At 46.8% G+C, this 13,061-nt stretch overlaps 1 protein-coding gene across 6 annotated transcripts in view; it reads left to right on the top strand.

The window, feature by feature from the left end:
• Positions 1 to 13,061, top strand: part of ESYT2 (extended synaptotagmin 2) — a 78,713-nt gene that overhangs the window by 62,612 nt on the left and 3,040 nt on the right. For 2 of the 6 annotated variants that reach the window (XM_070369005.1, XM_070369009.1), the window contains 8 exons: positions 4,321 to 4,395; positions 5,332 to 5,376; positions 7,018 to 7,167; positions 8,275 to 8,660; positions 9,664 to 9,762; positions 11,152 to 11,283; positions 12,538 to 12,643; positions 12,961 to 13,010. In XM_070369005.1, the coding sequence (XP_070225106.1) occupies positions 4,321 to 4,395; positions 5,332 to 5,376; positions 7,018 to 7,167; positions 8,275 to 8,660; positions 9,664 to 9,762; positions 11,152 to 11,283; positions 12,538 to 12,643; positions 12,961 to 13,010 (1,043 nt within the window). Of the gene's footprint in view, positions 1 to 670; positions 734 to 4,320; positions 4,396 to 5,192; positions 5,280 to 5,331; positions 5,377 to 7,017; positions 7,168 to 8,274; positions 8,661 to 9,663; positions 9,763 to 11,151; positions 11,284 to 12,537; positions 12,644 to 12,960; positions 13,011 to 13,061 lie in introns of all 6 variants that reach the window. The other 4 variants (XM_070369003.1, XM_070369007.1, XM_070369006.1 and 1 more) reach the window with 3 other exon arrangements.

Genomic DNA, 13,061 nt, shown 5'->3' with positions numbered 1-13,061 from the left:
TAAAATCAAAAAAAGGACATAAAACCCGTAATAATAATAATAGAATAGTACAACTTTAAAGCGAGGGGGAGCTTTTGAGATGATCTGATCCGCTTCTGCATTGTATGCTTGTAGAAGAGTGGGGGATGAGGTAGATCAGGTCCCATCTTTGCTGTGATTTTTTTTCATGAGAAGATAAAGTTCAGAAGGAAGAAAGGTAGCATTTGCTCTTCCAGGATATCATTGGCTTGAGAGCAGTTGGGACGTCTCTAGCCCATTGATTTGTACTTTAGATGAAACCTTCAGCTTAATTATGGTTGAAACTTTACGATTTTTTTCAAGGGACAGATCCTAGGGTTTGTTCAAGCTAAGGATAGCAAACAGAACCCTTTCCTTGGGTGTCATTTTTGGATTTTTCAAATCCCAAAGACAAGAGGGATGGGAGGAAAAGAACAGTGATGTAAAGGCTGATCTGCTTTGATATTTACAGATTAAAGGTTTAGTCTAAGAAAATCTTGGGCATAAAGAATACTATTACAGCTAATATTTACTGTTTCTTTGTGTAATTCTTGGTGGGTTTTGTTTAAAAAATTTTTTGTTCTCATAAGTTTTCATGTCATTAACCTTAACATAAACTCCTCATTGCATGTTTATTAACCCTTGGTATATTCATTTTCTTCTGACTTGAAAGAGTAACCCATTAGAATTTAACCCTGATGTCTTGAAGAAGGCTGCAATTCAGAAAGCTTTAAAGGTAAACTAATAGTTTTCCCTTCGAAAGTTGATGAAACGTATTGAAAGAGATGATGCTTTAACCCATATAGGTTTATTGACAGATTCTTCACAAAGTAATAGAGTCATAATTACTTGTTTAGTTGAAGAGAGGCTACTGTTATTGTTAAAGAATTTAGTAGTTAGAAGAATTTAGATCAACTTTGATGATAAATTTGTGAGATATCAATGTGGTAAATTAAATTAGACTTTTGTCCTGTTGGCCTTAGGCAGCAGTATCTAAGGTGCTTTTAAATCATCTGTACTTTAATTGGATTTGAGTTTGTGAAAATGGTGATAGAGAAGTTCTGTTTAAAATCATAACCAATTTTTAGACTATGATTAAAATGTGTGCCCAGTGCACCGTGACTTCCCATTAAAAAATCACCTCTTCCAATATGCTGCATCAGGGCCATCTCTGAGTCGGTGACCTCGGGCTTTTGGTGCTGCTCGTTTGGGTGACAGATCTTTCAAGAAGCTTTACATTTCATTAAATGAGGTATATTGAAAACTAAGCTCCACTTCTTAAAACGACATGAGCATGTATTTTCTGGCTAAATTAAAAATGGTTTTTTTTTTTTTTTCTGATTTCTTTGAGGCCTTATTTTAAGCTTAAATATTTAGGGGAATGAGTGAGGAGTTCAGTGTAGTTCTTTTAATTCTATGCAAAGGAATCGACAGTGGGTTTTGATCAGTTTCATCCAGAAGAATCAGTTAAACTTCAAAAGAGGAAGACTAGCATTCTGCTCTGATACGGGATTTAGAAAGCCCGTAGCACACCCCACTGGGGAGGAGGGGTGGCTTTCCTGTGGAGTATTAGTTGGTTAGCGGGGTAGTTCCTCACCAGAACGCCGGGAGGGAACGTCTCCACAGCCTTGGCTCACCGCTTCTTTGGTAAGGGAAGATTATTGACCCGCAGAGCGTGATGGCTAGAATAAAGGCTCTCCAGTTAGACTAGACTGTCTGGGCTTGAACCCCTGCACAGCCAGCGCTCACCAGTGGGCCCTGCAGCAGGCAGCAGAGGCCTCCCTGCTTTGTTCCTCAGTGGAGGTGATGTTCTCACCCCTGTGGGGGTGCTGAGTCTGTTACTGAGATCATGCATTTAAAATGCCCAGTGTAGCTAGCAGAATACGTGTATTTTTAATTGTTATTGTGTTATCTTATTTAAGCCTAACAACTCGGTTCTGGAAATGGTTTTACACCCATGAAAGCTGAGGTTCAAATAAATAAAATACACGTAGATCTTAGTAATCAAGTAGAGAAAAGCTAAGATTTAAATTCAAGACAGTCTGACTTTAAAAGTTCCTATTTTCATTATACCCTGTGTGTCTGTCTTGTGCTGAAGCATTTTGAATATTGCGTCCTGATAGACTACTTAGTCACTGATTTAACCTTGTTTCATAGCATCCAGAATATCATCCATTTCAGGACAGTCAGCCCTTGGTATCCGCGGATTTTGTATCCACGAGTTCAGTCTAGGATCGAAAATACCTTGGAAAAATCTACAGAAAGCTCCAAATAGCAGCATTTACATTGTGTTCACAGCTATTTACATAGCATTTACACACTTTATTAGGTATTACATATAATCTGGAGATGACGTAAATTATACAGAGGATAATAATAGGTCGTTTTATAAGTGAAATTTGAGCATTGTTGGTTTTGGCATCCTGACGGGGTCTTGGAACCAACCCCGCAGCAGATACCAAGGGATGACTGTACACCATTATTTTATATACGACTGAGAAATAAAGCATGGGCTTCCTTGCTGGCCCAGTGGTAAAAACTCACTTGCCAACACAGGAGACTGTAGTTTGATTCCCTGGGTCAGGAAGATCCCCTGGAGAAGGAAATGGCAACCCATTCCAGTATTCCTGCCTGGAAAATCCCATGGACAGAGGAGCCTGGCAGGCTACAGTCCATGGGATTGCAAATGAGTCTGACACGACTTGGTAACTAAATAACAAAAACAACAAAGAAAGAAAATAAGGTGCCAGTTAAGGTTTGATAGCATTTATTTTACACTTACTGAAAGAATTTTAATACTCAGGGTAAACATTTTTAGGATGCCATTCACACACACACATAAAAGGAAAATATAAGCAAAATTAATTGGGGAAGGCAGAGATAGCTACCACTCTGCTATAGTCTGCCCCAAAGCAGGCACTTAAAGTCATCCATTATAAATTTCATTTTGTTTTCAGAGATGTTAGAAAGTTTAGACAAGGGGCTGGGGGAATGTATTTAAATAGATAAGCTACAGTAAATAGGAATGAATGGCTACTTTTTCAGAGATTAATTAAATGTATAAAGTTAGCTTCTGTATCAGAGACGCAAAAGTAGCAGTAGCTTAAGTGAGACAGAAGTGTAGTTCCCTTGGATGCCACCGGATGCTGACCTGTGGTTTGTGGTGCTCCATGCCTCCAGCCAGAAGGGGCACACAACAAGGGCAAGACCCCTAGATCGTTCTGGGGCCACACCTACCACGAGGGAGACTCAGAAACAGAATCCGTGTCACACAGGGTGTGTGCTCAGCCACAGCCCCCGGGCTCTCACGTTAAGGGAAGAAGGAGAAGTGGATTTAGGGGGAAATTAGTATTCTCCCGCAGTAGTCTGTAGCCTTGGGGTTTTTTTTTAACAGTGTTTATTTCATTTTGCAGAATTAATTCACATCAAAAAGATGAACCAGAAACTAGATTATCACAGTAGGTTTGGGCTAGAAATATTTTATTCCAATAATCATAAATTTGACACCTCTGTCATTGCTGCAGTGTTGAGGATTGACTTTAAAATTATTTAACTTAAAAACATTTTGTGACTTTCTTCTAATTAATTTCCACTAACACAAATATTTAACTGCATCTTCTTGTGGGGCTAAGTTATAAATAAACCTCATATATGTTGCATTTTACTGTGTTTTCTTCTATCAGCTATCTGTACTAAAGTATGCTGCTTACCATTTTAACTTATTCCTAAATTTTTCTCATTGCATTTTATCTGCTTAAATGCAATTTAGATTGATGTCTATTCTTCCAGTCAAAATTACTTAGCAGCTGGTAAGCAAGATTTGATGATTGCTACATGTTCAAGCAGAAGATACTAAATTAAAAATGTAAAAACATGCCTCTGACACGTTAGTATTTTTAAGATTCCAACCAGAAAAACTGTTCTGAATCACAGGCTCTCACATTTGTCCTTCCTGTGCTTTTCTCTTTCCATTTGTTTCACTTTATTCAGTTTGTTACCTGAGTTTTCAGAGCTGGAATTAACATGAAAGATTTTCAGAAGATTCCATTTTTCCAGGGTTGCTTGCTTTAAACGTAAAAGACCTTAATGTTTTAAAATTGTTTGCAAATACAAGTTTCATTGATTTATGTAGATACAATTATGGCTTTGGGGTGTGCTTAGCAATTAATTGTTTTCCACTGAAACTGTGTCTAGATACTCCCTGTAGCTGAAGTATCAGAAATAAATAGAAATGACTGTTAAGATAAGCAGTGATTCCATTTCTAGTAATCCCCATTTCAAGGCATGTTTATTGATTTTATCTATTTTTTTCTTTTTGGATAGTCTGGGAAGAAAATAAACAGCAATCCAAATCCTCTTGTCCAAATGTCAGTTGGTCACAAGGCCCAGGAGAGCAAGGTAAGGTGGTGACGCTCTGACTGGCCCCTGTGACCTAGCTGCCACAGGCACCCCTGGAGGAGGGGGAGGGGGCAGGTATTGAGACTGTTGACTTCCATGTCTTTGTTTTGTATTCTCAAATCAATCATTTGATAATGAGCTACTTAATTTGGAATAAAATATATTCACTTAAAAATAACATGAAAAAGACATGAATTTGTTAATTATGCTTTTGCTTGATTTCATGGGTAGATGACATGGGACAAATTTCTAAGTTTCCTTTGAATGCACTATTAATATTTTGTTTAAAAGACAACAGTGTACTTAAAATTCAAGAAATGCGAATTGAATAGAAGACATTGCTGTTGCTATAACATGTGGTACTTTCAGGAAACATTTTGGGAATTCCTCCCTTTTTTTGACTGCTAACCATTAATTTAAGAAACTTCTGACGAGCAGCACTCCACAGGCCAGGGGAGTAGGGGCTGTCCATGCAGATGACATGCTGTGGCGGGGCCGGGACCTGGGCTGGGAGCTGCTGGCAGTCATCCCCCTGCCACACGGCAGCTCACATAGTTGATGCCTAGCAGCACAGCCCAGCTGGAGAAGGGGTAGGCTACCCACTCCATTGTTCTTGCCTGAAGAATCCCCAAGGACAGAGGAGACTGGCAGGCTACAGTCCATGGGGTCGCAAAGAGTCAGACATGGCTAAGCACAGGACAGCCCAGAAAACAGGTGTCATCTCGGCTTCCATGCACGGTGCTGGAGCAGTTGTCTGCAGAAAACATGCTAGAGCTGATTCAGGACATTTTTTTCAGATTCGGTACAAAACCAACGAACCTGTGTGGGAGGAAAATTTCACCTTCTTCATTCACAATCCCAAGCGCCAGGAGCTCGAAGTGGAGGTAATTTATTTGCATGTTTACATAGATGTGTTTATATCTCCCCATCACACAGCACGCAGAGAACTGCCACCATGGGCCCACGAGACATGTTCCTGCGGTAAGTGTTAGCAGCAGGGCAGGAGGGGGTCGTTTTTCATGTTCACCTTTGGCTGATTGTTCCTGGCGTCTAGAACTGCAGCTGGCGTGTGTATGTTGGCATCACCGTCAGCCTTGCTGTGCGTGCTTGCTCTGCAGCTTCTGTGCGGACGCCCCGGGTGCTGCTGTGTGCTGTCTGCTCCCAGTCAGGGCACTTCCCTTCCTCCCTTGCCTCACTGCCTGCCCAGCCTCGGCCTGAGTAGACACCTTTGCCTCCTTCAGGTCCTGAGGCACAGCCTTGATGTTTCCCTGTTGCTAAGTCTGATGTTGGAGGAAGTTTCTTTCTACTTCTGCTGGTTTGCTGTAGGTTTTTGTCATGAGTGGATATTGAATATTGTCAAAGACTTTTCTGTGGTGTTTGAGATGATCATGTGGTTTTTCCTTTTGAAATTCGTAAATATGGTGAAATGCAGTACTGATTTTCAAATCTTAAATTTGTAAACCTCTATTGATTTTCAAGATTTAACATTAGAAAGCCTTGCAAGCAAACTTTTTTTGGGGAATAACCCCGCTTACTTGTGATGTAGTATCCTTTTTACATACTCAATTTGCTAAAATTGTATTAAGAATTTTTGCATCATAAATAAGAATAAAGGTGTGTTGTGCAACACAGACAAACAGAGCCATTATTTTGTAATAACTTTAATGGAGTCTAGTCTATAAAATTATTGAATCACTTTTGTACACCTAAAACTAATGTTATAAACTGTACTTCAATTTTAAGAAAATAATAAGACAGGATAATAATTTTAAAATATAATTTTTACACTACAACCCAGGGATTGAACCCATGTCTCCTGCATTCCAGGCAGATTCTTTACCTACTGAGCCACCTGGGAAGCCCACTCATAAAATAATTTATAGTAACTGGACCTTGAATTTACAATAACTTTTAAAGTTCTGTAAACTTAGTTATTTCATTTAAAAATGCTTTTGTGTTTGCAGTTTAAAAAATGAGCATTGAGGCTTTTAGGTTTTCATGTGTAGTTAAATTATTTGATTATTTTTATATAGTCTGTGAAGCCATCAAAGTTCTTACTCTTTTGTTTAAACAATCTGTAGCATGACAATCTAACAGGAATAATTCCTGTTGTAGAGGTAAAGCTGAAAGTTAATATTCAGTAGCCAGATATTGCCATGCCTTTAAAGCAGGTTATTGTAGATTTTGAATAGAAAGCTTAAAAGAAATTTAGAAATGTGTCCTCTCCATAAGTGTTTATGTTTCTCCAGTAGAAACTCGGCACAACACCAGGAATGTGTGTTGTCACCATTTTCACAGGATTTAAGACATTCCTTTCTAGTCTTCAGATTTGTGTGGACTGCTGCTTCTGGCTCAGGGTTCTTGTAGTGGATTCTTTGGACAAGACTTTCCATCTTTTATTTTCATTTTGCCTGTGAGGAGGAGATGGCCAGCCCTGTGACACGGATACCCTGTAGCACCACTGGATATGGTGCTGTGTTTCCCTGAGGAGCTCTCCTCCTGCCTCATTTATGGACACGTGACTGAGAAGGGGAAGGCGACGTGTGTTTTTGACACCCCAGGTTTGGGCCGCCTGCATTTCCTGTCCCCGTCTCCATGCTGAGCGCTCTGTGTGTTTGGCAGGTGAGAGATGAGCAGCACCAGTGTTCGCTGGGGAACCTCAGGATCCCTCTCAGCCAGCTGCTCGCCCGCGAGGACATGACCCTGAACCAGCGGTTCCAGCTCAGCAACTCAGGTCCCAACAGCTCTCTGAAGATGAAGCTCGCCCTCAGGGTACTGAGTGTCCGGAGTGGTTGGGGGAAGGGTCCTGGGTGGACACAGTCTCAGTGCCGGACGCAGGGCTGTGTAGCTCAGGGGAGCGATGACCAAGGCTTGTGCTCAGACGCCGATGGCAGCGGTGATCCCGGCTGTTGAGCAGGCCGGAGCCGTTCCTCACACTTTCAGATGAGTCCAGCCAGTCTTTTTTTTGATCCTTTGGTCCAGAAAGTATTGCTATCTGGATCAGTAAAGTTTTTTGCTATTGTTAAATTTTCAAAAGTCGTTCAGAAGGGAGAATTTAATAAAACTCTGCAAGATGGTAGAGATTACAGGAAAAATAAATTCTGTCCAAAAGAGACAATGATTCATTTTTAAGTACCTAAGGAAATGCTGAAAATAAAACTGGCAAACATATGGGAAAGTGCTAAAACTCTAATTTTTAAAATGCAAATTAAAACGAAGAACCAGCTTCTTAAAAAATTCAGTAGTCTGTGGAGGGTGTGGTAGAAACAATCTCTTTGGGCGTGGTCACAGCCTTTCCAGGTGGGACCACAGTGTCTCCAGTGGTAAATCATAGAGCTTTTTGTCTGGAAGCCCGACTCCTGGAGCCAGCATAGCCCTGGGGGTGTTGGCTGCAGCTTTACTTGGGGAGAGGCTTCAGGCTGTCGAGATGACCCCCGATGCCAGGGGTTCACGTGTAGGCTGCTCGGGGGACGTGTGCACACGCAGAGCAGGTGTGGCAGGAGCTCGCAGGGTGGGGCTGCTTCCACATCGACTCTCAGAGTCCGGCAGCCTCTCCTTCCGTGATCACTGGTAAGACGGCGGGATAGGGGTCTGTGGAGGAGGAGTTTATGATCTGGGCTCTTCCTCCACAAAGCTGCCACCCTGTGCCAAGAGTGGCTGCTGGCAGAGGCCAGAGCGCGTTGTGCTGTTGAGTGGCCTGCACACTCCTGTTTTACACTTTCTTTGATGTGTGGTACGATAGCCAAATAGGTAGACTGCTTTGAATGTTTTGTGCCAGGTTTTGAAGAAACTTTGCAAATGCGGATCCCTAGAGCTGCTCACGTGTGCACCTGTGACCAGCATCAGCGGTTTTCATCCTGTGTCTGTTTTCACCCCGAGGTGCTCCACCTGGAGAAGCAGGAGAGGCCTCCAGACCACCAGCACTCGGCTCAAGTGAAACGGCCTTCTGTGTCCAAGGAAGGCAGGAAAGTCTCTGTCAGGCCTCAGATGTCTGCATCGCCGGGCTCGGGTGACGGTGGCACAGCCCCGTCCACACCAGTTGCCGGGGGCGATGAGAGGCCTGGTGTGGAGGAGCGAGGCTTGCCCGTGGAGGCCGGCCTGCAGGGCCCAAGGGACCTCGGCCGGAGCTCCTCCAGCCTCCAGGCGGGCCCCACCGGCTCCCCCAGCCACGTCTCCGTCAAGGAACCCACCCCAAGCATCGCCTCGGACATCTCGCTGCCCATTGCCACACAGGAGCTGCGGCAGAGGCTGCGGCAGCTTGAGAAGTAACTAGACGTGCCCTCGCTCTTGCGGAATCGGCGCGGGCCCCATGGGCTGCCAGTGGGGAACGCAGTCTTAACCAGACGGTTTCAGGCAGGGTGGCCCTTGTGCTCCCTGAGCCTCTGGCTTTCAGAGTAAACCTGCTGTTTTCTGGTGCCTAGTGTTTGGCTCACTTAAAGCTTAAGAACAGTGGGGTGACGCTCAGGTCAGGAAGGCAGTGTCTGAAGCGGGCCTGTTGGACCTTAGCCCGGGTCAGGGAAAGGCCTGGTGGCAGTGGGGCGTGTTTGTTGTTTGAGGACAGCCCTGCTCTTCCATGCTGGGTTCACACCTGCCACACCGCCCAGTGCTTTGTCTGGGGATGTTTGTATGGATTTCTCACTCACGCCCATTCGTCACAGGTGTGTCCATGGCTCCCTTAGATAAGGACAGAGTCTGTGGTTACCCAGAGCCTCAGATGTTAGCCTTTTCCTCTCGGTGGGGGGAGCTGCCATTTGAAACAGCTTCCTCTGCTGCCCTGCCGTGCTCAGTGTGAGGCGGGGGAGGTGGTGCAGAGAGAGCGCCCCTCTGTCCATGAGCTCCGTGCTTCAGCCTGAGACAGGCCAGGGCTGTGACCTCATCCCTGCGAGGCTGGGGCCGGGGGCTCCGAGAAAGGAGCACAGATTCGGGCAGTGCCCGGGTAGACAGAGCCTCAGGAAGACAGAGTTGATGTCTGTAAGGAGAGCCTCTGTCTCGATCTTACTTTGGGCCCCAGTTTTAGGAAGTGGGCTGTACTGAGCCCTTGAGTGGATGTGCACCCTGCTGGTCCTCTGTCTCGATCTTACTTTGGGCCCCAGGTTTAGGAAGTGGGCTGTACTGAGCCCTTGAGTGGATGTGCATCCTGCTGGTCCATCTGTGCCCAGTTTGACAGGGTTCCCGTTCGTGGGTTTGCCTCCTCCTCATGTGAGGGAAGGAATGTGCTCGCAGCCTCTGAGCCGTCTGCAAAGCTCACTCTCTGCTGTGTTTCCCTAGTGGAACCACCCTGGGACAGTCCCCCTTGGGGCAGATCCAGCTGACCATCCGGCACAGCTCGCAGAGGAACAAGCTGGTGGTGGTCGTGCACTCCTGCAGGTGAGCGTCCTTACAGAGCAGAGCAGGCAGGCGGGGCTCTGAGTGGGACTGTGATCCTGGTTTCCATGACATTTTCTGTTCACAGCCATTTTGTTTGCTTTTAATACTCCCTTAAACTGCCATGTTGTAGTCTATAAGACGTTCCCTGTTACTGAGCCTTTAGAACACAATAACGGGTGTATTTTTCTGTCTTTGAAGTGTCTTTGGGGATTCAGTTTCCAGAGTAGCTAACAGTTCAGGCAGGTCTGTGGGATCGTGACAGGAGCAGCTAACAGTTCAGAAGATGCAGGCAGATCTCTGGCATTGTGACAGGAGCAGCTGAAGTCTCTCAGGAGGAGCGTGCCAGGGCAGGGCGGTGTGTGCCCGCTCAGTGAGCGCAGCGGGAGGCAGCAGTGCCGATGCGGCTCGTGCTTGGTTGTCAGTGATGACGGTGCAGGGCTGACTGGCTATTTTTCTTTATGTGACTTGTCGGTCTCACTAGTAGCTCTGATGTAAATAGGTGATATAAAAATTTGGATGTTCTAAAAAAGTGTTGGAAACAGGGAAGGAAAATTAGTAACGTTTAGAAACATGATTATGTGAGCGCGTAGGTCAGTTCAACACATGCTTGTTTACTGAGCACCTCCTGTGTTCCTGCTGCTGAGGTGCTTCCTTGGAGAGCTTCCAGAGCAGCAGGCTGGCTAGACGCCCCTCCTCTGGGCTTTCGGGCTCCTCGAGATGAGTGAGCAGGTGGAAGTGGCTGCAGGGACAGTTGAGCCTGGGACACCGTGGGTTTGAGCAGTGTGGCTACACCAACAGGAAGATTTTTTTTCAGTCCTAAATGTCACCACTCTACACCACTTGCCGTTGGCTGACTCCGTGGATACAGAACCACATAGGTCCTTAACCTCCGTGTAGTTCAAGATCAGCTGTAGTTCAATACTAGGTGTGTTTGGCCCAGTTGTTGGGACAAGAGCAGTGAGGAGGAGGTGGGCATGTGTCTCTGACGGAAGGGTTCAGGGGGACAGAGGGCGGAGGAGGGCATCCTCGGCCTGAGCAGAGGCCAGGGAGCGGTCCTGAGGACTGCGGCTGCACGGCCTCTGGGGCCTCCCAGGAGGCTGGCCGCGCCCCTCTCTCGGAGGGCCAGTGAAGCAGTGTGGAGGGTGATGCTGTGGTTTCCCTGTTGGCAGCAGAGCAGGGAGTCAGAGCGTCCCCCAGACTCTGGGCTGAGGAGACGGGGCCGAGGCCACCTCCGCGGCTGCTGGAAGCCCGTGAGCACAGGAGAGGACAGTCGCCTCCCTGAGTTCTTAGCGCCGGGATAAATGCAAAAGTCGGGGTAGGTTCTCGTGTGGTGCTCACTGGCATTTTTCTAGACCCTAACACCCAGTGTTCTCCGGTCTGTGTCACAAGAAATCTCATCGCCTTCTCTGAGGATGGCTCTGATCCCTACGTCCGCCTGTATTTGTTACCAGACAAGAGGAGGTCGGGAAGGAGGAAAACACACGTGTCGAAGAAGACACTGAACCCCGTGTTTGATCAGAGGTATGGTCCACGCTGTGGGGCGGACGGTCTACGCCGCCCTTTGAGGAAGGCCAGGTGGTGCCTATGGGGAGGCTGAGCGAAAAACACCCCCTGTGAGCAGTCGGGGGCTTGTTGATAGATATGAGTACCACATGGATCCTCAGACCACACCCCAGCAGCCTTGGCCTGCGCACATGTGGCTGGACCCCAGTCCTCGTGGCTCAAACACCACCGACATCCGGGGAAATGACAAGTTGAATGATGTCGATGTCCACTGATTGATTCAGTTGACATTCCATTGCTGAAGGTACTAGTTGCTCACCATGCTTTCTGACCGGTGACTTCATCTAAACTGAGGCCAGAAACCAACGAGCAGGAGCTGGTCTTGGTCAGCCACAGCTACTACAAGTTTGGGGACTCACCTGCAAACCTGGGGGTCAGGCTGCTCACTCCGGGAAGACCAGCGCATCCACGTGTCCTGCGAAGCCTCCGACCTCGTCCTCTGCTTTGCCAGCCTGGCTGCTGGAGGCTTGTCCGGCAGCCTCTGGCCTCAGCCGCCAGGAGCTGCCTGCAGATGCCTCTTCTACGAGGCTGCTTTGAGGGTGCTGATCTTCCTTCATGCAGGGCTCTGAGCTCTCACCCCTTGGTCTGCAGGGGAGGGACTGGCCTGGACTGCCCAGGTGTCTCACACCACAGCCCAGGTTTTTCCCCAGGATTCAGGCACTGTGTCCACACCAGGGGGCCACAGGGTCAGCTTCGCACGTTTAGGGTTCCAGTCTCCTGTTGTGTTTGGGAAATAATTGGTGGGGCGGGGGGGCGGAGCGGGAAACTGAGTCTTCCTGAAGGGCCAGGTCTAAACATCTAGCCAAAGAGATCACTTCTACAATAAAGAAACAAAGATCATGTTTGGAGTGGACTCAAACAGAAGGCAATGGCAACCCACTCTAGTACTCCTGCCTGGAAAATCCCATGGACGGAGGAGCCTGGGCTGCAGTCCATGGGGTCGCTACGAGTCGGACACGACTGAGCGACTTCACTTTCCCTTTTCACTTTCACGCATTGGAGAAGGAAATGGCAACCCACTCCAGTGTTCTTGCCTGGAGAGTCCCAGGGACGGGGGAGCTTGGTGGGCCGCCGTCTCTGGGGTCGCACAGAGTCGGACACGACTGAGGTGACGCAGCAGCAGCAGCATAAACAGAAATGTCAGTTTTTAGTTCTAATAAAACAGAGCAAAATTCTGGAGAAGTGTACGATGATCCTCTTTTTCTGCTTCAGCTTTGATTTTAGCGTCTCACTGCCAGACGTGCAGAGGAGAACCTTGGATGTGGCCGTGAAGAACAGCGGTGGCTTCCTGTCCAAAGACAAAGGGCTTCTTGGCAAAGTAGGTTTAAAAAGTTCTGCATGTTGTAAAAATTAAACACTTGACCCCAAGTGTGCATTTTGGACTGGATTTATGTGCATGGATAATCCATGTCAGCTAAGCTGCCGTGAGTGGTTTGTGAGTCAGTATTGATGTGAATTATCTCCACTGACACTGCATGATAACCTGCCATCAAGGCCGTTGGCTACAGGAAGGGCCTCTTGGGTATAATCAACCATAGGTCATGGGTAGATCTTAAGGGCAGAAAAATTGAAAAGCGAGACACCCAAAGTGCAAGTTGCCAGAACCCACTTCTATAGGCGTTTTCTAACCCACAGGTGCTGGTTGGTCTAGCATCTGAAGAGCTCGCCAAAGGCTGGACCCAGTGGTGAGTGTCCCCCCGACAGACACGGAGCCCGTGAGTCCACTCAGGAGCATG

The sequence above is a fragment of the Bos mutus genome, chromosome 4 (assembly GCF_027580195.1).
Source record: "Bos mutus isolate GX-2022 chromosome 4, NWIPB_WYAK_1.1, whole genome shotgun sequence".
Classification (NCBI taxonomy): Eukaryota; Metazoa; Chordata; class Mammalia; order Artiodactyla; family Bovidae; genus Bos; species Bos mutus.
Note: the sequence above shows the minus strand (reverse complement) of the source record. Positions and strands in the feature narration are given on the sequence as shown.